Genomic DNA, 26,379 nt, shown 5'->3' on the forward strand with positions numbered 1-26,379 from the left:
AGTGTAAATAAAATTAAATAAAATAATTGATCAATAATATATGAACATCCAATAATTTTTATCCAGAATTAATTGAGTCTTGGAGATGGTCACATCAATTAACAAATGAATAAAATATAATTATGGATGTACAATTAACTATTAAAATGAAATTTAAGAATACACGTGAATCATATCCTCCGGTGGTTAAGAGTTAAAAAAAATTACAGTACATGCTAATAATATTTAAGGAGTCTATATTACCATGTTTTTTTTTTAACAATTGCTCTAAGTTAACCACAGTTTCATAAATCCAAAGTGGCCGTCTTAAATATCTTTTTTAAGTACGTCTTAAAAGATATTAATTGATATTAAATACCTACTTACATTGTAGTGGATAATATCTACAGCGCATAGATTGGAATCATAGTTATCAACCTCCATTCAGGATTGATCCAGTTAAGAGATTAGGTTGCGAATTATATAGATTAACTTAAAAAAATTAAATTTTTTTTAAAAATTTTAATATTTTATATGAAAAAATTAAAAAATAATTCATATGAATATATGTTATATATATTGTAAACAATAAAGTTTTAAAAAATATATCAAAAAGTTTGTTATCTTTTTTTTTATTCGAGGAAATCCCACTCTCCGGAAAGCGCACTTTGTGGACCCAAATAAATGAGTAAAACCCCGGCTGTCCCAGGCTCTTACAAGAGGTGCACGCCCTGACTCGAACTCAAGACCTGCTATGCAGATCTTAAACCCTTTGCCACCACGCTACGCCCCAGGGGACCAAAAAGTTTGTTATCCCACATTGAAAAGATATGATGTTATCTTTTTAAGTTGAAATATTTAAACCAAAAAAGGTTTTTTATCCTACATTGAAAAAACATAATTTTTTTATAAACATAGAGTATGCATACTAAAAGGTTTTAAATCCCACATTGAAAAAATTAATTTTTTCTTGTGAACATAAAATATATATACTAAAGAGTTTCAAATCCTTCAAATCTCACATTGAAAAGATATTATGTTATATTTTTAAGTTGAAGCATTTAAATTAAAAAGTTTTTTATCCCACGTTGAAAAAATATAATTTTTTTCTTGTGAACATATAATATATATACTAAAAAACTTCAAATATCATATTAAAAAAATAACTTTTTTATTGAGAACATAAAATATATATACTAAAGGGTTTCAAATCCCACATTAAAAAAATAACTTTTTTTCTTGTGAACATATAATATATATATTAAAGGGTTGCAAATCTTTTAAATCTCACATTAAAAAGATATTATGTTATCCTAAAAGATTTAAATTAAAAAGTTTTTTATCTCACGTTGAAAAAATATAATTTTTTTCTTGTGAACATATAATATATATACTAAAAGACTTCAAATCTTATATTAAAAAAATAACTTTTTTATTGAGAACATAAAATATATATACTAAAGGGTTTCAAATCCCACATTAAAAAAAATAACTTTTTTTCTTGTGAACATATAATATATATATTAAAGGGTTTCAAATCCTTTAAATCTCACATTAAAAAGATATTATGTTATCCTTTTAAGTTGAAGATTTAAATCAAAAATTTTTTTATTTCACATTGAAAAAATATAACTTTTTTCTTGTAAACATAGAGTATATATACTAAAAAGCTTCAAATCTCATATTGAAAAATTAACTTTTTTTCTTGAGAACATAGAGTATATATATTAAAAGGTTTCAAATTTCACATTAAAAAAATTAAACATTCTTCTAATATTTATATATTGAAATTTGAAAAGGGTTAATAACCAACTAAAAAAAAATTAAAAAAGAGGGGTTTACGAGAAAAACCACATTTGAAAAAAAAAAGATCTCATCTGGGTTCGTTCGAATCATGGTTCGACCGATTTTTGTCTTATTTTTACAATGGTCGGTCTTTTGCCTTACCCGGACCGATCAAATCACCAGGTCGACCCGCTGGACCGGTCCGGATTTAATAACTATGATTGGAATGGTAGCTTGGACGCTGGCCACCAGCAAAGATGTTAAAGTGCACTATTACCAACAGTCAGGTTCAAAGGATATAAACCTATATATACCGGTGTTTTTTAAAATATATTTTATTTGAGGATATATTAAAATAATATATTTTTTATTTTTAAAAATTTATTATTAATACAATCACATTTAAAAAATCTAAAAACATCAAAAAAAAAATATTTAATTTCAAACAAAAATATTTAAACTTTTAAAAAATTACTTTCCAACTGCAAACACAAACAATAGTCAATAGTTGCCCTCTTGAATTTCGATCCTATCACCCACTTCATTTAATTTTAATGTCTTCTAACTTTTTATTTATTTAAATTTGGACATGTTATTTTTTTTTCCATTTTCTAATGAAATTTGGTTAGTTTAACCTCATTTCATTAATTGATTTAGCGTTAATAAATAAATAATTATTTATGTACGAAAATAAAACAATTAATTAGAAATATTCTTAATAAAATCGAAAAAACTATATCCTATAAGGTTGGATTGTAAGAATAAAAAACTCATGGATGTCCAATTCTTATGCATAGATATTATGCATGAAGTTGTTTCTGAACTGGTTGATCATTATCATCTCTGCATGCGTTGCAAATTAAAAAGAAAAGAAAAATCTGAGTTTGGACTTTCATCTAATTCCTAAAATCTCTCACAATATCCTTTATTATGGATAACTTGGACTGTACTCATTATTATCACTTATGGTTTTGTTTGTTCATAAAACAAACTTTGTTTCAGACATAAATGTTTAATAGATTGATTAAAGATACGAGCTAGTGAAACTATATTAATTTAACAACATAAATGATATAATTGAGTTTGTAATAATATGTGATTCTGAATAGTTAGATGGAGATCTGTTATAACTAAATAAAATTTATTTCAGATAAATTATATAAATAATCTAACAGATATATTTATGAACTAATAGAATATGTTTAGGCCAAAGAAAAAATCTGATCACATTAAATTAAATTAATGATTCAAAAAAACTATAATTTTTTATCTGAACAATGAATCGAGTATCAAGAACACTGTTAGAGGAGCATTTTCTTTCCTATCATCCACCATTCCATTCTCCAAATAGAATAACCACAAGAACACCAAGCATTCTTAACAAAGTTAGATAGATTACTGTTGTTTTCTACTGCAGATACATATTTGCCGGTTGCATTGCTGCTGCTCGTTCCAATGAGTTTGTCGATGCTGCAATTGTGTAAAAAAGTATGCCGTGACACGAGGAACTTCAAAATACAAGTACTTTCATTGCTTACATTACGTGGGACACAAAATAAGATTGCACGGTGCTCCTTCCCTGTTTATCTGTATCTTTTTCAGAGTCTGTTAAGCACTATGAGCCAAGAGATGAATCATCAATCTTGTTGCAATACACAGGAGTTTTTGTTGAACAAATCTTGCATCTTCCTCGACAAGATTTATTACGAATAAAAGGGCATCAACAAGGAACAGGCTTTGTCATAAACACTAAAACTCAAGCTATTTACCATAATCAAGATCATCTCCAACTTAATATTTGCTATTAAAGGGAATGATCTCAGTGCCAATCAAGACATGAAAAATAAATACGAAGGAAAACCCTATGGTTAAAAGAAACGATAAGAAATTCTATGCAATTGTATTCTCCTTAGGTTTATCTTGGATTTCCAGCCCTCCTTTACCAGTATCATGATCCTTGTAGTACCTCTTCCAGAACCAGTGCTGCTTCCACACTCTTTCCACCATTTCATCAATTGGGATTCCTTTCGTCTCAGGTAGAAAGTATTTGGCAAAAAGGCACATTACAGCTAGCATAGCACAGTATAAGAAGAAAGTCCCGGCTCGCATGTGGCATAACATGGTGAGGAATGTTTGAGCAACAAGAAATGTGAAAACAAAATTCATAATAACAGCAACGGAGAAGCCAGCACTTCGAGTCTCTATCGGGAATATTTCACTTGGGATTAGCCATCCCAAGGGACCCCATGACCAAGCAAAACCAGCCAAGAACACACAGACCAAGACGATCACAAGTACGGCATAGTGTTTCGCCACAACGTTTGTGGAGTGCAAATGCACTGCGAGGATTACTCCAATTGCACCCTGTAAGGAGCAAATAATGAACTGGTTTAGTAGTGCTAAAACAGATATCAGCAGTGGAAATTGAAATCATCGAGACGTTTGTTTTTGGCTCACCAAAGAAATGAACATCTGAATGGCTGCTTCAATGAGCAATGCTCTTCTACCAAATCTATCAACCACAACAATTGCAAACGCAGTGCCTATTGGTTTAACAGTATTAGTCATTATAGCCGACATCAATGATGCATTCTCACCTAACCCCATGGTTTGAAAGAGAACTGGGGCATAAAGCATGACCACACTGATGCCTGTGAACTGCTGGAAGATTTGAATAAGCGCACCGCATACTAGTTGAGGCCTACCTGACTGTTTCCAAAGGTTCTTGAAGGGATGCCTGATTTGTCTACTAAATTCAACAGCATGCGAAATTTCTTCGTACTCTTTATCAACATTATCAACGCCTCTAATCTTCTTCAAAGTATACAACCCTTCTTCATTCTTCCCTCGTTCTATGAGGCTCGTCGGAGTCTCCACGATCATAAGAGAGCCAAGGAGGAGAAGTAAAGCAGGGCATGCTGCACCACCCAGTGAAATTCTCCAACCATAGGGGTGTAATTTTGAAGTGGCATAATTGATCACATTAGCTGTTAGAATGCCTATTGTGATAAGGAGCTGAAAACAAAGATTAAGGCCTCCTCTGTACCTTGCAGGTGCAATTTCTGATATGAATAATGGCACTGCCTGCATTAGAATTTCTCTTATAAGTTATTTGGAAGCAGCAAACATGCTGAAAGTGATGTAAAAGTTGAGTAAAATAATGTGGTGTTCTGTTATTCCTTTCTGTACAAAGTTGAAGATCCCACAAATCACTCTAATATATTGTGTTATAATATGTTAGTCGACCACAATAAGAAGCAATCCTAAGCAAGAGTAGGTAACTAAGCAGTGAGTGTTCATTACTATTCTCTAACAACCTTAAAAAAAATATATGAAGTAGCTTCTCAAATAATCGGTAATGCCTGATATATATGTTTGAATTTCACCTGGTTTCCAAAACCAATTCCAGCGCCCAGACAAAGCCTTCCAGCGATCAACATGCCAATGTTGAGAGCAGCAGCATTTAAAATGGCACCAACAAGAAAGAAGACGGAGGCAATCTGCATGGTGGGTTTGCGGCCCCTTTTCTTGCAACAAATTGAGCCGATAAAGCAAGCTACAATGGCTGCAAGGTAGAGGGAAGATGTGAAGAGCTGGAGAAGTTGACTGTTAAATTTGCAGTAGTTGTTTGCTTTAGCTTGATGCTTCTTGACATAAACTTCAGGGAAGAACTTTTCCAAAAACATATCCATTCCTGTCACTCCTCCTAGAATCATATAAAACCACAAGTACGAGAAAACAATTAACATAAGATTATCTGTGCTTTGTCAGGCAATAAAAAAACAAAAAACTAGCATGCCTGATCTAGTTTAGGTATGTACCCGAAATTCCAATGTCGTACCCAAACATGAGACCACCACAGGCTGCAATAACGGTACAAACAATGACCTGCCATGTAAGCTTGGCAGGTAAGTCCCGACGAACACCAGATCCATCGACCAGGGTTAACTCGGGCATAGTTTTACCTAAATCTGATACCTCTGAAAAATAGAAAGAGTTTTCACTTAATAACAATATCAGATAAGGTCATTGGATGAATCGGAAAAGCTGCAACATATATTCATGACAGTCATCTTTAGAGCTCGAAGTTCAGAAGAAGTTTGTTACCTAGGAATTTGATAGCAGATCAGAAGCATTTAGCCAGGTGGCAGAAATTAAGCAACGATAGAAGTTTATTGATGAGAGCTAAATAATGGTTCTTATCGTATCAAGCTCTTCTAAGTAGTATCAGATTTCATTAACCGATTCCTAAAATCTCTCTTTTGGATAATTTTTTTTTCTTTGTTTGAGATTGCACCTGTGGATAACTTTTCTGGACTATCCTTTTATCTTATATAATTATTCTCTCCAAATCAGCAACCAGCCAAGTTAACCATAAAAATACCTCCTTCTTCTGCTCTCTGATCGGTATTCTTCAGCATGAGTTGGCCATAAAAAACAATAAAGAAACAGAAATTAAAAAATGAGTTATGGTAATTTAATTTGTCAAATTAACATGGCCACGATGCCTGCAACTCAGACATGCATAGATATTGTAACTCATAAACAACACTCAGCAATAGATTGATAGTCTGACAGATGACAGGTACATTCCTGCTATCACTTGTTGGCTTTGCCTCCTGGTGTTTGTAGAAGAATGTTGATGGAGATTGCCCGATACTGTTCCCGTCTCTTGTGCATTGGATTCTTTTAAGTATCACTTATATCTCACAATGGGGTCTCTCTGTTCATTCTAGACACTGCAAAATCTTTGGCAATTTTTTTTTTTAAATCTTTTCCTGTCATCTAAATCCTTCACTACTGATGACTCTGCCACTGGTTTATATTCTGCAAAAATATCTTTCTTTGCCTTTTCATAACGAAACGATCAGTTTCCTTCCAGGAATAGCATTAATGCGGTTGAGAAATGTTTTCTACAAATAAGCATTTATGATTGATGCAACATATAGTAAAAGAAAGAAAGGACATGAATCTTAAGGAAAATAAAGAAGGAAATAAAAAAAATGATGTAGGAGCTTTTTGGAAAAATAGATATTTTCATTGATTAGTTTTACTTTTTTATTTTTTTTAATTCCGTATTATTATGTTTTTCAATTTTTATTTATTTTAAAAAAATAGTTTTACTAGTTTAATTTTTTATTCACTATTACTAGGGTAAAAAAAATTAAGTATTGTTTTTGGTATTTAAGGGTTTTGATTTATAATAAAATTTTAAATTTTCATCAAAAAGCTGGTTTGACGTATTTGAAATTTTTTTTTGGATTTGAACCTATCTATATGACTTTGTTTGGGAACGTAGTTCCCAAAAAATTCAAATTTTGTTTTTGCTAAAAATTAATTTTTTGTGTATTTTGGATCGTTTTAATGCACTGATCTCAAAAATAATTTTTAAAAAATAAAAAAAATTATCATTTTAATGCATTTCAGCATGAAAAATACTTTGAAAAATAACCACAACTACACTCTCAAACAGGGGGATGTCAACATAAAATTCCAGTCACTGCTTCAATTCATTCATAAAATTCCAGAATATGGTCTCTGCTGTACCTGAAGAAAATAGGAACAAGAAATGGTTGCGAAAACCCCTCTAAAATCTTTCCAACACTAGAGGACTAGTGTTCTGTCAATCAAATGAGAAAAGGTAAGTATATGTTCAAATATGCATCAATGTATACATATGCATGCAGGAAATAAGTTGATCGGATTCGTGCTTAGCTTCATAAAGTAGCATTGACATGTGATCTGATTTAGAACAAAACTTTCTATTTACTATAAAAAGAGAGAGAGATTGGAAAGTTGGCTATACTGTGGAGAATGAGAGAAACTAAGGTTTTAACCTTGTCAGTTGCTGTCAGCTTGACTCGACAACTAATGGCATTTTAACTCCTCTCGTGTACATTTGTACAGAAATATAATATTTGCCATTATATGATACCTCAAGCTGATCGGTGTAGCTGTCACTTGCCTCTGATTTTGTAATCTTAACTTCAGGGTTCATAGTGTTTTTGAGTGATTCTGTGACTGGTGGATCGGTCCATCAATCTCAAGTTTTGTCTTCAGGTTCCAGGATCCTGCTTGACATAACCCCTGCTTGGCTCGGATATGGTCATAACAGTTAAATGAACAGTTGACTTTCCAGGATCCTCTGTGTTTTCTCTGTCATTTGAACTGTTAATTTCCCCTGCCGGATATGATGGGATGGCATTAACTTCATCTTCAGCCAATATTTTTGATTCACTTTCAAGGTCCCTGATGGATTCTGAATTTGTAAACGCCACTGCTTTAAGTGGTTCCATAATATTTTCTTGGCTATCTAGTCTTTGATATTCGTCATCTTCACTGTCTTGTACATGATTGAACTTCTCATTGTTTATAAATTCACTCGCAACCGCTTCATTCACATTATGAATTATGTCAGCTGCAGAGTCCTGCAAATGAGGAGTATATAGTCCCGGTCAAAGTCACAGAGCTGGAAAGGAGTTACTAGTATTCAATTGCTGTGAAAGCAATAGAGAAGAAATTGCAAGTGAGAGGAAAATGAGGGTATACCAAATTTCATGCTCTATTTAGTTTAAAGAATGAGAGGAAAAAGAAAAGAAATTCAAATCTTTACAACTGCAGTTCCATTTCATGGCAGCTTCAGAAGCAAAGTCCCCCCCCCCCCCCCCTTCTTTTACACCCTCATTTTAGCAGTAGAATGGGTTGGAAGGAAAAACACTGCTTAGAACATCATATTACCTTTGCTTCGAGAGTCACTAAGATATTTTCACCATCAACTGCCGGTTTTGATGGGTCAAAGACAGCCTTTTGATCTGTTAAATCTTTAGGGTTCCCTTGGACATCCTTGGTGGTTTCTGAGGTGCCAATGGCACCTGCTGGCTTTAACAAGTCTCCAATTTCCTGATCTGCTCTACGTGTTCCAAACCCGTCAGTTTCCTTGCTGTTGCTTGAATTATCAACATCCTCCATTGCTTGAGATGATACGACAATTGTTTCATTTTCAGTTAATACTCTGGGACTGTAGTCATGGTCCTCTAGGGAAGTGATGTTGGCTGGTTTTACTGGTTCCACAAATATCTCCCGTCTAGTTGAAAATTGAGGTTCACCTTCACTGCCTTCAAAAGACCTTAACTTCTCCAAATCTTCCTTTTTATTTATCGATGGATCACTAACTTCACTGATGAGGTTAACTTCTCCAGCAACATCTCTTGGACGATTTGTTGACTCCTATTCAATGTCACATAGCTTAGTTTTTCTTCATGTTATTTTTACTAGCTAAAAATGTGTAAAAATAATTCTTTGGTGCAGAAGTTAGAAGGAAAACGAAACAATACCAGTAAAAATGATCCATAATGTCAAGATGACATAAGTGCAGTGATAAGTGGAACAATGTAGGGAACATAATACAGGTTGACATGTGACTACCTCTTCTTCTACCATAAGTCCAGGAACATCTGAAGTAGAATGCTCCCCCTCGGATTTTGAAACATCAATGTTTGTTTCATTGTCAGCGAGTCTTGCAGATGCATCTTCAAGATGCTCGAAAGATCTGGGGCTAATTTCCTTCTGTGGTTTCGACAGTTTTACAGGTGCCTCATTACCAATCGATGTTTCTGAATCGTCATCTATGTTTTTCCTGGATTTTAAATCCTCCATGGTTTCCTCGTCATCAAGCGATGATCCCTTCATATTCTCCATCTCAATAGCTTCTTTAGTAGGCTTCCCTTGAGTGTTAGATGGTTCCTGCTCAATGCATGGTGCATCTAGTTCAGATATCTTACTAAGATGGGCTTTTGTGCCTTTATATCAATGCCGAAAAAACTGTTGTATACATGCATGGGAATGAGAAGAATGGGACATTTGAAAATTACAGGGATTTAATCACAGTTGAAAACAGTAGAAAATGATATATGAAAACGAAAGATATGTGAACACAATTTTACTGGACTCCCTTCATAAATATCGAGCTACTGAAGGATCACAGACCTTAGATTTTTCAGATTTGTTATCAATAGATAGGTGATCTACCGAATCATTTACCACATGACTGGTATCTTGAGTTGCAGTCAGAGGTAGTCTTTCCTCCATATCAGTGGACACCAGTTGACTGAAATCTGATGAAGAACCTATATCTGCTGGGATCCTATATGCTAAAACAGACTTTGGAGATGAGGATAGACTTGAGTTGGTAGAAGCTTGTTCAACTATCAATTCTGGCAGTATGCCTGATGTAGCGGGATCATTAAAACTTTGGTTTACACCAGAAACCCCAACTTCTATTAATGTACTTTGATCTTCTCTACTGCCTTGAGTTGAAGTAGGGTTGTCTTCAACCTCGACTGGCATTAAAGTGCTCTTAATGTCTGAATGTTCAGTCAGCCTTTCATAATCTCGGTCAATATCTTCAATAGATTCTAATTCTTCCACGCTATTCTTAATGTGAACTAATGGATCATTCACCTTGTAAGTAATGTTTGCATCTTCTCCAGACTTCTCAGGAGAATTTAATGATTTGCTCTCTATATGCTTTCTAGATTCTGAATTGCTTTCAACATCTGGTTGTGACTGATCACTTATGAGTACTTGCATGGCTTTTTCAGCTCCACTATCTCTGTCTTCATTTGATTTCGAGTCTTCAAAGTGGTCATTTACGAGGAGCCTCGAGTCATTTACATTGCAACTGCCGTCCATACACTCTACAGACTTCTCAGGATTAATCAATGATTCGCTCATGATATCGCTGTTAGATCTTGAATTACTTTCCTCAGCCGGTTCTGATAGATTGGCTATAACTACTTGCATCATGGAGTTTTCAGCTCCAACATATATGTTTTCATTTGATTTCAAATCTCCCCTGTCATCGTATGTGACCGTGTCATCTGCATCGCAATTTATGTTCATCTCTTCTGCAGAATTCCCAGGAGCATTCCTTGATTCCTGTTTTATTTATTAAGTTGCAATGATGAGTCCAACAGCCTTTTTCTAATTATTTTCTTAAGGTAGAGAAATATGAATTAGAATATACAAGATTCTGTGTTCTAATATTAGGAAAGAGAGTTAAATAATTAATAAACTGAAGTCTAAACCTGTAAAAAAAAATTGATGGACAGTAAGCATAAGAAACTGTAATTTGATCCAAGTTCATCCGCAAACTGTAATAATGTATTATATTAAAGTTATTAACTGACCTGCGGCTTCTGAAAGTACACCTCAGAAGGTTTTTGTGGCATTGAATCCTCCATCAGTTGTATTCCTTCCTGGGAATGTTCAGGTGGAACTACATCTGAAGGATTAGAAGGCCTCTGCTCCCTTTCCCCTTCGACTATGTGTTTGACATAATTAAAGTGTTTTGGATCAATGCTCATTGAATGGGCTTGATCCTCTTGAGATATTTCAGCTCTTGAAGATGATAGCGACCTAAGTGATGATGAAGTTGGATCCTCGGGTTCATTCCTGAGCCTTGAAAACCCTTCTTCTGTAATATCCCCCTCCCCTACCTCGTATATTTGTCTAGTTACGTTTTCATGTTCTTGAACCTTTGGAGCAAGAGGCGAAGCTCCCCACATATCTTCACTCCCGGAAGTAATTTCCTGTTCACTATCCCCATCATAAACCAAGGACTCACCATCATTGGATGAAGCAATTCCATCTGCTGTCAGAGGGGGTGAACCGATCTCTGAGACCTCCACTTGCATGTCAGAAGCTATGGAATTGGTATGGGTATGCCAAGGATCCTTGTGCTTGTAAAAAAAATGTTCCTCCATTCCTGTGTTGTAAATTGCAGACGGGCTGGAATCATATGAAGGTTCAGCCACAGCACTCGCCTTAGGAACTGGACAAGGGAGAGAGTTCGGTTCACGATTATAAAACACTTCGGGAAATTTGAACGTTGTTGGCTGTAGACTTTCTGAATTCTCAGCTGTCTTCGCATTAAAAATGTTTTCTGTAGAAGAAAATGGTCTTGGCCAAATTTTCTTGTGCTTGATTAGATCTGTGTCCCTTTGAATATCATTTCCATCACCTAAACTTGGATCCTTGTCATGAGATTGTCCCATGTTTTCACCTTTGTGTTTGACTCTACTGGTTTCAACTTCTCTATCCCGTTCCCGTTTGTTAGTAACCTGATTGGAAGATCGGGCTTCTTCCGTCACAAGATCAGTTACAGTTAAATCACGACGCAAGGTTTCACCACGTTGGAATAATGAATGATCAGCCAGCAGGCCATGATTTTCCTTGTCTGCAAAAAAGTTTGTTGATTCAGTATTAGTAGCAGAGGTCTCTGGTATTTTTTTTTGTTGATGAAGAAACTAAAACAGAAGTTGTCTTACCTAATTGCATTTTAGATCTAGAATATCCTGTGCCCTCATGTTGATCTAATTGTGTGTTCTCCAGGGGGGGAGAATATCCCAAAGAGAAGCTCTCATGCCTGCAGAAGAGCATTTCTTTCAGGTGATCTGCCATAAATTCTTTCTGGAAACTGTCTGCCATGAGATTAGGTTTTTCTTCAAATGGTTCATATGGAAGGTCAAATGGATTTTGGGTTGGTAACAAAATAGAAGGGGCTGAACTAGGTATTCGGTCATCTGAACTCTTAGAAACATGGAAAGTGTTACTTCTTGCAACCAAAACAGGATGCATTGTACCTGGAGCAGCACTACTACTCATTTTGAATGACTTTCTTGCTCTACGTCTTGCAATTAGGCTCTCCAGCCTCCTATTTCTTTCTAGCTCAGAATCCCCAAGATCCATGAGATTCTTTTGATCATTCGCAGTCCATTCTACAGCGTTTTTGCAACCCTTTTCTGATTCTTCTTCTTCATCATCTACTTCAGAGCTTGAGCTCTCCGACTCCACCTCACCACCAACAAGAAGTTTTGCAGGCTGCTCATTAAAGCCATCAAATGAGACAGTCTCAGGATTTGATGCCTCGCTGAATTCTGAAATATTCTCACCAAGGGAAACATTGTAAGAAGAACATCCTCCACTATTCAAAGCATAGCTTGCTTTCTCCTCTACTTTCGGTTTTTGTTCGACCAAGGCAGTTCTGCCAATGAAATCATCATTTGAAGGCATGGAGGAAACCATGTTCTTTTCCTCTTTAACAGCGTGTGTATCCGATTTGTCTTTATTCTCGTTGACGTTTCTCTGCAACATTCTTCGAGCTTCAATAGAAGAGTTATCATCTCTATTGGCAGCATCAGCTGCGTCAGATGATATTCCATGTTCCTTCCTCTCAACCACCCCATGTTTTTGCGAATTCAAATAGTAACGGATAAAAACAGCAGTGCAACCAAGAAATGGTAAAGAGTAAATCAAGAAATAGAAAACTGAAGGAAAAAACAAGTATAAAGCCAGCAAGGTTAACGAAAAACCTGAAGCAAATGGATATTTTTGTACAAATGCAGAGCATGAACTCATGGAAAGTTTAAGAACTCTCCACATGAAAGCTTGAAATTCCTTTGCATCAATACCCATTTTAAAATTTTATCCCTAAAACAATCTAGAAAGAATCAAAGAGATTGACATTAATTTTAACATGTAATTCACCGGCTGCCTCTTAACTATCTGCAGTTTCAGACTCCCAGTAATGGAACTCATTACATAGGATAATAATCTACATGTTAACAGACTAACATTTCAAGTATAATCTTTGAAAAGGTTTTCTTATTGCATCAACCAGAAGATGGAATATCAATGGCTACCTAAACAAAAAGAAAGATTCAAGCCAATCTTCTGATCCCAAAAAAGAAAGGGGAGCTTGACAATGAGAGCTCAGCTGTAACCAAGAATGACAGCCAAGAAAAATCTGCTCAGCTGTAACCAAGAATGACAGCCAAGAAAAATCTTTTAACTGGTTTCATTTTTAGAAATCTTTGGTTGGTTGTGAGCTTTGAGAGATCCTTTTATTTAGGACTTCCACTTGTGTTTTTCTCTTCTCCTCCTGATTCATGGGTTGACAGGGGACAAAAACGAAAGAAAACAGGTACAGGGAATCAGGGACAGTTACTATTGCTGCAAGAGATTGGACCTGCATGATCTTAGCCCATTGTTTTACTCCATATCTCCATTTTATTTCATTTCCTTGCAGGCCTTGGCGTCGGTGGAAACTGATATTTTTTTTAGCTCCTGATTCCCATCTCCTAGTCTCATTCCCGTGTTAAAAGGCACAGACTGTTAAAAGATTTTTCTTTTTCCACGTTCTAACGATGCAGGACTCAATTTATTTATTTTTTTGGTTACAAAAGAAAAATAACAGAAGAAGTTAAACATTTTTTTCTTCTTTTTTTCTTCTTAGAAATGCATATATTTTTAGAAATGCAATAAAGAGAATAAGCAGTGATTGGCCATATATTTTTTCTTCTTTTTATCTTCTTAGAATGCAATATTTTTAGATAATCGTGTTTGCCTTGGGTTAAATATTTTGTTTTTTTTATAAAAGAATTATATATATAAGTTTTTTTAACATGTTTTTGTAGTTAAAAAAAATTTAAGTGAAAATTAAAAAGTTCATATCTACATCTAATCAAATAAATCAAAACTATGTATGTTAATTATAGTTTTTATACCCGGTCTGGTCCAAGGCTCGAGTTCCGAGTTTTGACCGGATCGTCCAGATCAATTCTTTTTTTATTTAAATCAAAACGACATCGTTTTAGTAAAAAATAAAACAAAAGTCAATGGATTACAACCAGGTTTTTTACCGGGTCACCCCGGATTTTGCTTTTCCCTATTTTTTTCTTAAACTCCGCCCAGTTCCAGCCTCGGGTCAGCCGGGTCGACCCGCCAGGCCGAGTTTCAAAACTATGATGTTAATAAATGAAAAAAAAGTCAGAAATTATAATTAAAAATAAAAGTTGAAAAATTAAGAGACAAGTGTAGATTAAGATGTTAGATCTCATAAAATAAGACATTTACCCAATTATACTTGTTAAATTTATTTATTAAAACATTTTTTTTATTCAATCAAATGATAATAGAAATTTTTTTTAGTGCTAACCCAGGTATCCTCACATCCTTTTAAAAGGTGAGACTAGTCTCATTCGGGGTTCGTGGCTGCCTCTCCCAACAAGCACGCTTCCTGAGGATCGAACTTGTATTCTCACCCCTGCAGAGATATAACGGTGCCTTAACCGCTAGATCAACACTTTATTGGTAAATGATAATATAAATAGATACACATTAAATTGATTGAATAAAATAAAAAAATATTATACAAAGCTACACACATTAGAATTAATATATGAAAAATAAATGTTTTTTATTTTAAAAATAAAGTTTATCTATATAAAAAATTAAAAAAATAATATAGATGAATCACAAAAATATCTTTAAAAATTAATTGTGTACAAAATAACAAAAAAATAATTGTCATTTAAAAGAGGTTTTCTAAACAAAATAAAAGAGATAAGAGATATTAATCTAAATATAAATAAAATTAATAATTTTGAAAAAAAACATATTAAAAAACATCAATTTTTTTTTAAAATAATTTTAAAAGACGAGGCGTTGCTAGACCTAGCCCATTTCTTTAGGGCCCGAGCGATTAGGTTACTTTTTTGTTTTTGCATTTAGAGTCGACCAACCCAATTTTTTTTGGAAAAAAAGATGTCAGATAACACGTTGTATGTATTGCCTAATTTTTTAGCATTACGGCAATTGGGAAAACAGGACTTATTGTTTTTTTCTACCAAAAACTATATTTTCAATCTATTTTTTACCCAAAATACATAGAAAATATCATAGGCAACTTGATAAACACATTTATGGTCTAAAAAAATTAAAAAACCGTCTCAAAACCCGAAACCAAAATTCTTACCAAGATTAGATCAATTTTTTTTCTTGGAAATATCAAGGTAAAAAAACCTTAATCTGAAATCGATCCCAACATAATTTTTTTTTTAACACTGGATTTAGGTGATTTTCTCTCACATTTCTCAAGCCAATGGCTAAAAAACAAGGAAAATAAAGTTTGGAATTAAAATTGATTTTTCCCTTTAATTTTGGAAGCCGAAGAGATCCAATATTTATGATTTGTAAAGTATGGAGATTGTAATAAATAGTTTTTTAAAACTTTTTAAACACCCATTCCCTACATGTATTTTAGTGGTCCCTTGTTTTTCAATCTCATCATTTCTTAACAAATTAGCTTATAATTTGATTCAATAAAAACTAAATTAAAATTTTTTAAAAAAAAATTTGTGAATAGTTTGTCACCAGATAAAGGTAATCCACTACTGCACAGCAAATCCCCCACATTTGTTTTTTAGTTAATATTTTTTTTTGAAACAAAGCAAACATCACGTAATAGATTTTTTTCAGTGGACAGACCTAAATGGGCAAACCAATGGGCGATTATGGACAAAAATGGGCTTAACTTGAGAGGCTCGGAAGCCACCAAAACAATTCCTATACTTCGGGAGTGTAGAACATATTCTTTTTAGATATATTTTAAAAATATTTTTTATTTTCAAAAACATATTAAATTAATATTTAAAATATATTTTTTCTATAATTCTCAAAAAAATAAAAACTATTTTCCATGCACCCCTTTCCGTTGAAAGAACCAATATTATATAATATTATAATAATTATTTATAGAATTGGATTTTATAAATTCTAAATTTATCCTAATTTTTGTAGCCTATTATGGATATATTAAAGTCTTATTTACTTTTGTGTTTTAAAAATATTTATAAAAAATTTTAAATTTAAATTTTTTTATTTTTTTCTTTACTTCAAATAAATATTTTTTATATTTTCAAATTACTTTAATAAACTAATATACTAATATAAAAATTAATTTTTTTTTTAAAATATATATTATTTTAATATACAAATAAAAATCACTTCAAAAAACAATAACATCCACTCCCCCTCAAAAAAGCATGTAGGGGAATCAGTGATATGTCAAAGACCGGGGACTGATCTGTGATTATCCTTAATAACACGGGGGAAATTTATTACCATATCCAGCAGCAGTCTCTGCAATATCTCCCTTTCGCTGCAATATCTCCCTAACCAAAAAAAAATCTCTTTCGTAGAAGGAAACACGTATAACTAAATTTCATGAATACCCAATCGATTCTTTATATCTGCTATGTTAATTAGGGTTTCGAAACAAAATCAATTTCAAAGATGCTAGAAACTCTAAGACCAATAACATACATTTCTGCTACTTCTTCTACTGTTAAATTTCAATACTGTAGACTCCAATCTAGGGTTTTCCACCACCGTTTTATCCCTATTAATAGTTCCCTTACTTTGCCTTCAATTAACCCAAAATCCTTCAATTTTTTATCGAATACCAAAATCAGAGACTATAAAATCTTAGCCAGATGTCAAGATAGCGATTCTACCGAGAAAACAAGCACCGAAACCGAGCCACAAAACAACCCACCGCCATCACCGCCATCGTCGAATTCAGGGTCAAAGCAGAAGAGAGAGAAGCAAGGGAAAAGCCAATGGTGGTTTTCCAAGAAGCAGAATTGGAAATGGCAACCTTTAATTCAAGCGCAAGAAATTGGTGTCTTGCTTTTGCAATTAGGGATTGTTATGTTCGTCATGCGGTTGCTTCGACCCGGGATTCCTTTGCCCGGGTCGGAGCCAAGGCAACCCACTACTTTTGTCAGCGTGCCGTATAGTGAGTTTTTGGGTAAAATTAGTAGTAATCAAGTGCAAAAAGTGGAGGTTGATGGTGTGCATATAATGTTTAAGTTGAAAGATGAAGGAGTTAGTGGTCAAGAGAGTAGCAGTGAAGTGGTTGATAGCAAGTTTCAAGACTCGGAATCTTTGTTAAGGAGTGTGACGCCTACTATGAAAAAGATTTTGTATACTACGACGAGGCCTACTGATATTAAGACTCCGTATGAGAAAATGCTGGAGAATCAGGTGGAGTTTGGTTCGCCTGATAAGAGGTCCGGTGGATTATTGAATTCAGCATTGGTGAGTTTTTACTGGAAATTAGTTATGATTTGATGTTCTTGATTTTTGAAGTTAATTAGGAGCAATTGGTGGAAATCTTGTCCTCTTTAATTTCGTTTCCAAGTTTGCTAGTTGAGTTTGATACAAACTAGTGCAAGTTTATGTCTTACATTAGTTTGATTTTTAAGAGCATTACTAGAGTAGACTAGCATTGATGTTAAAAATAGGAAGCACGCATCCATTCGATAGGGATTGGACATTTACGAACTGATTGAGAGAAGCAAATTTTAATCCTTGAAATTTAATTATCTGGGGTTCTGTTTACCTAGGAGATACTGTTATGTACATTAATTGTTAAATAGTTGGTTATGGAACCTAGATTGATTCCCACTTATTAAATTGTACTTTTTAACAGAATTCTCATTAGAACTGGCGATTTGAAAACCCTCATAGGGAATTTGCAGTATTTTTTAGCTAATTTCCTCGTTGTTGCTTCTCTATTAGCATGACTTATATCACATTTCTTCATGTGAGTTAACCTTTTTCTCTCCGATGTTGTTCTTGTCTTCTACCCCATTTATGTTGATCATGGGTCACTAGCACTTGTCTAGCATGATGCATGGGTTATTGCTTGTTTTTTTTGTTCTTTGGATAAAAGTTAAATGTTATTAGAGGAAAATGAAGAGAAGAATACAACAAGGGGGATAAGATGTGGCATGGGGTGATCACAATAATGAGAATCTAGATATTTGACTGTCAACATCTTACTTAATATTAACTGAGGAAACTCCCCTCAAAACCCCAACAATAAAAAAAATAAAAGAACTTCCCTTAACAGCTCAAATTAAAGTGGTCATTGAAAATTCTTGGATTTATTTTCATCCAAATGTGCCACACAACTTTGGACACTACACATCTCTCTCATATGTGCATGCACAGTTGTGCAGTCATTTGTTCTTGTTGCACTGTACTAGGCATGTGTTAGAAGGGGAAAATAAGTGCATCATATGCCTTGAAAGTTGGAAAGAAAAGTTATAAGTTTTATGATGTGTTGTTGCAGGAGTTATCTCACTGTATGAGGCTTAACTTCACGTACTTTCTTCTGTTCCTTTCAGATAGCTTTGTTCTACGTAGCTGTGCTTGCAGGGCTTCTTCAACGTTTCCCTGTTACCTTTTCTCAGGTGCAAACTTTCATCCTACCTTTTCATTTGTCTTGAACCTAATGCAATGTAGCAAGATTTTGAGTGGATCTATGTAAAGTTGTGCAGCATACAGCTGGTCAGGTTAGGAACCGTAAGTCTGGGGGTTCTGGAGGTTCAAAAGTGTCTGAGCAAGGTGAAACAATAACTTTTGCTGATGTTGCTGGGGTTGATGAAGCTAAAGAAGAGCTAGAAGAAATTGTGGTATGTTATATTGGATCTATTTGTTACTCCCAGTGGACCATAATGTCTTGCTTGGTTTCCTGAATCCACCCTACTAATTCAGGAAATGATCTTTACTTGCTGATGTTTACCGTGCAGGAATTTCTCAGGAATCCAGACAGGTATACAAGACTTGGTGCTCGTCCTCCTCGAGGTGTTCTCCTGGTGAGTAAAGAAAGAAAAGCTTGAGATGGAAGTTTATTGCCTGAACACGTGTTGACTGTTGATCATATCTCCTGCACAAATCACCCGAATTAGTTGTACATGTCAACTTTGCTGGTCTCAGTTAAAATAAACTGCCATGCATGACTCCACCCAATCATCTCATTGTCCTCTTCAATGTTCACCTGATCAGACAATCTACAAAGATAACATGAGAAAGTAAACTCTGAACCCAAAAACTGGAAAGTTGTTGATAGACATTCATTCTCTCTCACCAGCCACTGTATTAGCAGTGATTCTATTCCTTAGATATAAATGCTGTATTTTATCACTCTTGCACACTGGGTTTCCCTAATGTTGTTATTGCTCAGTTCCCCAACCACTGCTGGCATGTGTGTGTGCTGAAATATTGTGTGATGACTGGCCTGATCCGAGAAGATAAATATAAGAGGCTGCAATGATTGACGCCTTAGTTCAAAATTTTCATAAGTTTAGTGAGAATTATGTCTATCCTACAGGTGGGCCTTCCTGGGACAGGTAAGACTCTTCTAGCAAAGGCTGTTGCTGGAGAAGCTGAAGTTCCCTTTATAAGTTGTTCTGCAAGTGAATTTGTTGAGTTGTATGTCGGCATGGGTGCCTCCCGTGTGAGAGATCTCTTTGCCCGGGCAAAGAAGGAGGCACCATCAATAATATTTATTGATGAGGTAAGATTATGGGAATCCTTATTGTGTTTGGACGTTAAATGTTTAACACCATGGACTTCTTAACGTGAGTTACATTTTTCCTTGTGCAGATAGATGCTGTGGCTAAAAGTCGTGATGGAAAATACCGCATTGTTAGCAATGATGAAAGGGAGCAGACTTTGAATCAGTTGCTCACTGTATGCTTCTTGTTTGAAAGTCTTTTCATTTCTGAAACGTCCTCGCTATGTCATTGTTGAAGTTGAAATGTTTGAAATGCATTGCAGGAGATGGATGGGTTTGATAGCAACTCTGCTGTTATTGTTCTTGGTGCAACAAATCGTTCGGATGTGTTAGACCCTGCACTTCGCCGACCAGGAAGATTTGATCGCGTGGTTATGGTTTGTACTTTGATTCACTTGCATCTTGGCAGGACACATGCACTCTGTATAGTTCACCTATGTCTGATGTCTTAGGAATTTGTCTGATTTTTCGTCTTTAGGTGGAAACACCTGATAGGAATGGAAGAGAAGCCATTTTAAAAGTACATGTTTCCAAGAAAGAACTGCCTCTGGGAGAGGATGTTAACCTCAGTGACATTGCCTCTATGACTACTGGTTTAACTGGGTATTCCCCCCTTGATTAATATTAGATCTTCTATCTTATTTCTGGCAAAATTAGCTTTTGTGACCTTTTAATTCTTACATCATGCAGGGCAGATCTTGCAAATCTGGTAAACGAAGCTGCTTTGTTGGCTGGAAGGAAAAACAAAGTAGTAGTGGAGAAATTTGATTTCATTCAGGCAGTGGAGCGGTCAATAGCTGTAATTCCCTCTCTCTCACTATGTGTGTGTGTGTGTGTGTGTTTGGGGAAGGTGATATGGGTGCAGGAAATTTGTGATCAATTTTCTTGTTTTCTCTGGTGTTGCTCTTCTTGCTTGATTTATAGTTTAGACATTTTTATTTGTTGACAAGAGATTGACAATTGATAATAATTTAACCTCTCACATTTTAGTTCCTGTTGGTGATTGAGGACAGCTATTATAGAACTCCCTAAAAGACATGTAGGACACCTGCAGAAAGTTTTTGAGTGACTTTTACCTAGATTTTCAATGGCCAAAGTGTTTATATGTGTTAACACTTGTTGTTAATGAGGTAAAAGTTGATATTGATTCACCAAGAAAAATCAAGATTTGCCATCTGTTCTGCATCAATGCTGTGACAGTGCTTTGGGGTTTTTCTTCTTTTCTAATTCTGAAAGATTGATAGATAATTAGGGTTTACCGTGTGAAGTTTTTTACCAAGGGTTGTTTTGATGGAGCAAGTTAATTTGATATCTGATGCTAATGAAATCAAAGTCTGTGCTGCACATGTAGATTTTCCTAAGGCATCACAGCCAAGGTCCCATGAGCATTGCATATGGAAGTAGGGTTGCATTTAACAGTCCTGAAGAGAGCTTAAAGCATTTGAAATTTCTGCACAATTGCTGTGGAATTGAAAAAATTACATAACTGTATGGAATTCAGGATTTCTTGTAATCGTGAATGTATATGGACTTCCCTAAAATGGGAAATGCAACTGTGCAGGATATGTAATAAGACCCACAAACATTTGTAGACCAAATCTAAGACCCAACACAAACAACTCAGCTGATAGCTGTGAATATAATTTCAAATGCCCGTGATTTATAAAATTTAAGAAAACTTTATTTAAAGTAAACAACAAGCATGTTCAGCTAAATAAATATAAAACAGGACTCCAAGCTAATTCAACAAGACTACAGAAGGCCCCCAGAGGCCCTACAGTTATTTAGAGCGAAATTTGCTCTTATGCAGAAGGCCCTTTGTTCTACAACTGTTGGGTGATCTTTGCTGCTTTTATCTGTATCTTCAAATACTTTGAGCCTGAATATAATGTTGCCTGCTGCAAGCTTGGAGAGCATTTTCCACTTGTCTTTGTATTACTCAAGCTCCTCTGTTTTGCAAGTATTAATGTGTATTATGCTCTACTATCTACTTATAATTCAGAGCACTTTCTATGTTTTCTCGATTTTGGTGACTTTGTGCTCCAAGATACCAAGGGTTCCTTCTTCCCTGACTCCTTGATGGTCATAAATAGTCAGCTATAATTGAAAAAAAAAGGTGAGTTTTTAAACCTTGAGTATAATGGAAGAACTCAACCAATTATTTGTTCTCATAGGGCATCGAGAAGAAGACTGCCAAGTTGCAAGGAAGCGAGAAGGCTGTGGTTGCACGTCATGAAGCTGGCCATGCAGTAGTAGGTACTGCTGTTGCTAATATTCTTACTGGACAGCCACGTGTAGAGGTAATAAACATTACAGGAACTCTAACTGTTTGGTGTAGGTTTCTATATTTGTTACTTTTCACAGTATTAATTTGCAAATTGTGAAGCTGTATCCATGGAAATTATGACACCCTTAATGGCATATCCATACTGCTGTCATATTGTCATGTGCGCGAGGACATTACTTGAGCCCAAAAACGATGTTATAATTGATTGTTAACTGCATTTTCAATTTTTTCTTGTCTGATTTTCTAATTGGCCTGGGATATAGGTTTTCATGGAGAAGTTTTTTACATATGGAATACTGGGAGATCCAAATCCTTTTAGTTGTTTGCGCACATTATTCTAAAGGGGTCATTGAATTGAACTATCAAATGAAAAAAAAATTCTAATCTTCTAGGAAGATAAATAGATGGAGGTAAATACCAGTAACTTTGCTAATATTGAAAAGTACTATGGTTTTTTATTAGAACTAGTGCCTGAGTTTTTGTGGGCGTATGACTTACAAAAAGTTAGAAATGGAACATCATATTTGGACCACTTAGCGTTGCCCAAATGGTATAGATAACACAGTAACAATTACTTCTTTCCATGTCATTAGAAGTTGAGCATATTACCAAGGTCAGGAGGGGCTTTGGGCTTTACTTATACACCCCCAACAAACGAGGATAGATATTTGCTCTTCATTGATGAGTTGCGTGGCCGCTTGGTTACTCTTCTTGGAGGACGGGCAGCAGAAGAAGTTGTTTATTCAGGTCGTGTCTCGACAGGTGCCCTGGATGATATTCGGCGGGCTACTGATATGGCATACAAAGCAGTAGCTGAATATGGTCTTAATCAGACAATAGGTCCTGTGTCTCTAGCAACACTTTCTGGAGGAGGGATGGATGAATCTGGAGCTGCTCCATGGGGAAGGGATCAGGTGTTGTGTTATTTAAAATTCATTTCCTTCACAAGTAGTCTGCTTAAAAACTGACTTGAAAATGAACTCCACAGGGGCATCTTGTTGATCTTGTTCAAAGAGAGGTGAAAGCATTGCTGCAATCTGCCCTTGATGTAGCACTTTCTGTTGTGCGTGCTAATCCAACTGTCTTGGAGGGGCTTGGTGCCCATCTGGAAGGTAGTTCTTACTGCCAGCTAAATTCACTACCAGAGTGTGCAATGCATTATATTATTGATGAATTGCCAAGTTGTAGTCCAATAATTGCTTCACATCCTTTTTATTAGGACTTTTAAATTCACTACCAGACCTTTGCTACGCATCTAGTAGAACTTTTAAATTTTTAATATGCCAATACCATTAACTATGGTTAATTTTAAAATCGTGAAACTGCTTAAGTGGTTTTTGTGTGTACTTTTTCCTCTATGCATTACATTAAATAACATAATTTGTATTTGTTATCTGATTCTATCCAGGTTACCCAGCCCACAGAAGTTGATGTAGATTAGATTCTGGATTTGCATATTGAATTGTTTATGATGCTGAATTACTGTATATTCAGTGTTTGTATTGTTTCGAAGAGTTGCTACCTGTAATTTCCATGTTCTGACATTTGCTCTTTTTTATCTGCTGGTTCAGAGAAAGAGAAAGTAGAAGGTGAGGAGCTGCAAGAGTGGTTGAAGTTGGTAGTTGCTCCAAAAGAGCTAGCTCTCTTTGTCGAAGGCAAGCAAGAGTCATTTCTCCCGCTATAAGCAGGCGCCTAATGAAACAGTGATTGTGCTCTCAGCTTTTCACCATCATGCAAACAATGGAGCTAGCCTGTAGTGCCTCAAGCCATTATAATATGAACTTAATGGCATAAACTCTGAACTCCTACAGCATTATGTTTCAATGAGGTAAATTTTTGATGTCATTTTAACATTACTGGCCCAAATGCAGAAGAAATGGGGAAAAAGCTGATCTGCTGCTTGCTGCTGCCGGAGCTTAGCCAAGTCTCTCACCATCTTGACATTGCCCCCCTTTACACTACTGGTTGGTTTTGAAATCTGTTGTCCATTGGCAATTATTTAAGTTGGTACAGTTTCAGGTCATTGTCAATTGTAACCTCTCTTTTTTTCAAGTTGTATAAATGATTATTCTGTGAAAATATACATAATAATATGTTAAAGAAGCTGTTTTGGTGACAAACACTGTGCATATTTTCTCACAGGAATTATATAAGTCATATCCATGTTACAGATTCTTGCATCTGAAAGTTGGGTGGAACCTCATTGTTTAGGACCATCAGATGTGAAGATGAAACTCCATTGAAATGATGATAACTGGTTCATAGCGGATGCCATGCTTTCTGTTTCACCATAGGAGAGGAACTCGATCAGCCTGCCAAAAGCAAGTGTTTGTCTGGGGACCGATAATGGGGAACAGACATTAAATGGATAAACATTGGACGAATAACTAAAATGAAGAACTAGAAGTTAAATTTTAGCCGCCAACCACGGTTATTTGGTCGGGTCATCATGCTATAGGGAAGGGAAGAAGACAAGTGCAGGGTTCCTAAACACTTTTGCACTTGTATTTTTTTTTTTATTATTATTATTAATATAGATAACCGAGCAAACTTGCATGTATTTCAATTAATTGTAAGAACTCTCAAATTTTACATTGATATTTTCATGAGTCTAAAATATCAGCGTTGCTTTCAGGAAAATGACTGATCTTCCCTCTCTTCCAACAGGAATATATACATAAGAGTCTTGAGGACCACACGTCTGTGTACGTCTCATGTGCAGGACATGAATATAATAGCCAGTGCCATAGATTCGGCTTAGGCTGTATGCTTCCAAACGTCAAGAGCTGACAGAGGTTTTGGAATTTCTTGTGATAATTTTACAGGACAGGATCAGTACCACGTACAATTAATTGGTTATTGGCTAAAATCCAAAACTTAGTTTCGTGTCCTGGTTGTAACTTGACAGAGGTTTTGGAATTTGAAGCAGCTCGCTTGGAAGTTTCAAAACAGAAGCTTTTCTGCTTCGATACCTTGCCTCTTGAAATTATGGCAAAGAATGATGGCCTTTATTGCTAAAAAACAAAGAAGAAAGAAATCATTCATTGTTTTCTTCATCTCTCCTTCATTATCGAAAGGAGTGACTTTCTTCCTGTTTTATGACCTACTTTATTCACATTCTAACAATAAGAATCTAATTAAATGAAGTTTCAGGACCGAAAAGTAAACTCTTAAATCTACAGGGATTAAATATGAAAAATAAAATTCTCTAATATTCTCCCTCGTTTCTCAAGTCTTCACATTCAAGGATGAAAACGCGAATAAATAAAGCTGCAGAAACGAAAAGTAAACTTCTGAAACTAGAAGGGTTAAATATGAAAAATAAAAAATACAATGACTAAAATGATTTTCATCAACCTGGCAATTATTCCATGGATTAATTAAACAGTGTAGTATACGCTATACGGTGCAATTGAGTCTTGGGCTATAGTACCTCAAATCTTTTAGTTTTATTTGTAATCTTTTAAGAAATTGCATGTTATGTAATTTGTAAATAAATAAATAATTTTATTTGGTAATTATAATTGATATAATATGCGTGTGCTTGTGGGCGTGATTTTTTTTTTTCATTGTCAAATTAGATAGTTCAAGTTTTAGGTATAAAATAATGAATTTGTTTAAATTTCTCACGATTCCCTTGTATAATGCTTAACACATTAAAGGTATATTATTGGGAATTTTCTTTTTCAACTCATCATAAAAATTATATTTCCAGTAATCATATCTTAGAAGGATATCTTATAATCCCCATATTAAATGACACCAGGGTTTGTTTGGGAGTGTGGTTACGATTACTTTTCAAAGTGTTTTTGTACTGAAATGTATCAAAATAATTTTTTTATTTTTAAAAAATTATTTTTGAGATCGACGCATCAAAATGATCCAAAATATATATAAAAAATTAATTTTTAATAAAAAAATTAATTTTTTTAGAAACATGGTTTGCACCATATTCAAACGGTATTTAAATAAAAAAGTAGCATAAATGAAGTAAGATGATATGGAAGAAAAAATACCTTGTTTGTCTTTGTATTTTGTACTAAAAAAGAAACTACGGATAAAACAATATGTAATAAAATTGAGAATTTCTTTAAATAGCTTGTTTCGAAACTTATTTACC

The 26,379-nt window shown here is 34.8% G+C and overlaps 3 protein-coding genes across 5 annotated transcripts; 1 reads left to right on the forward strand and 2 right to left on the reverse strand.

The window, feature by feature from the left end:
• Window positions 1-3,654: 3,654 nt before the first annotated feature.
• Window positions 3,655-5,721, reverse strand: LOC133679325 (sugar transport protein 8-like). Its single transcript, XM_062101879.1, has 4 exons — window positions 5,586-5,721; window positions 5,151-5,470; window positions 4,222-4,848; window positions 3,655-4,128 (listed from the first exon to the last, which is right to left on the reverse strand). Exons 1-4 carry the CDS (start codon window positions 5,719-5,721, stop codon window positions 3,655-3,657), a joined length of 1,557 nt encoding a protein of 518 aa, XP_061957863.1.
• Window positions 5,722-7,820: 2,099 nt separating this feature from the next.
• Window positions 7,821-13,239, reverse strand: LOC133680128 (uncharacterized). Its single transcript, XM_062102951.1, has 6 exons — window positions 12,090-13,239; window positions 10,953-12,001; window positions 9,751-10,701; window positions 9,190-9,507; window positions 8,503-8,991; window positions 7,821-8,192 (listed from the first exon to the last, which is right to left on the reverse strand). Exons 1-6 carry the CDS (start codon window positions 13,237-13,239, stop codon window positions 7,821-7,823), a joined length of 4,329 nt encoding a protein of 1,442 aa, XP_061958935.1.
• A 3,462-nt stretch (window positions 13,240-16,701) lies between these two features.
• Window positions 16,702-25,315, forward strand: LOC133679997 (ATP-dependent zinc metalloprotease FTSH 7, chloroplastic-like). 3 transcript variants are annotated; one of them, XR_009836258.1, is made up of 14 exons: window positions 16,702-17,706; window positions 18,801-18,866; window positions 18,954-19,088; window positions 19,206-19,271; window positions 19,787-19,972; window positions 20,062-20,148; window positions 20,236-20,349; window positions 20,451-20,575; window positions 20,663-20,771; window positions 22,147-22,272; window positions 22,853-23,173; window positions 23,248-23,371; window positions 23,831-24,223; window positions 24,927-25,315. XR_009836258.1 is itself a non-coding variant. In XM_062102766.1 (13 exons), the coding sequence occupies exons 1-13, from the start codon at window positions 16,900-16,902 to the stop codon at window positions 23,941-23,943; spliced, it is 2,379 nt and encodes a 792-aa protein (XP_061958750.1). In that variant the 5' UTR covers window positions 16,702-16,899; the 3' UTR covers window positions 23,944-24,379. The 3 variants fall into 3 exon arrangements, 1 of the variants encoding a protein (XP_061958750.1); XR_009836257.1 differs by lacking the exon at window positions 24,927-25,315 and adding an exon at window positions 24,554-24,899; XM_062102766.1 differs by lacking the exon at window positions 24,927-25,315 and having other exon boundaries at window positions 23,831-24,379.
• The last annotated feature ends 1,064 nt before the right edge of the window (window positions 25,316-26,379 follow it).

This window comes from Populus nigra, chromosome 19 (assembly GCF_951802175.1).
Source record: "Populus nigra chromosome 19, ddPopNigr1.1, whole genome shotgun sequence".
NCBI lineage: Eukaryota > Viridiplantae > Streptophyta > Magnoliopsida > Malpighiales > Salicaceae > Populus > Populus nigra.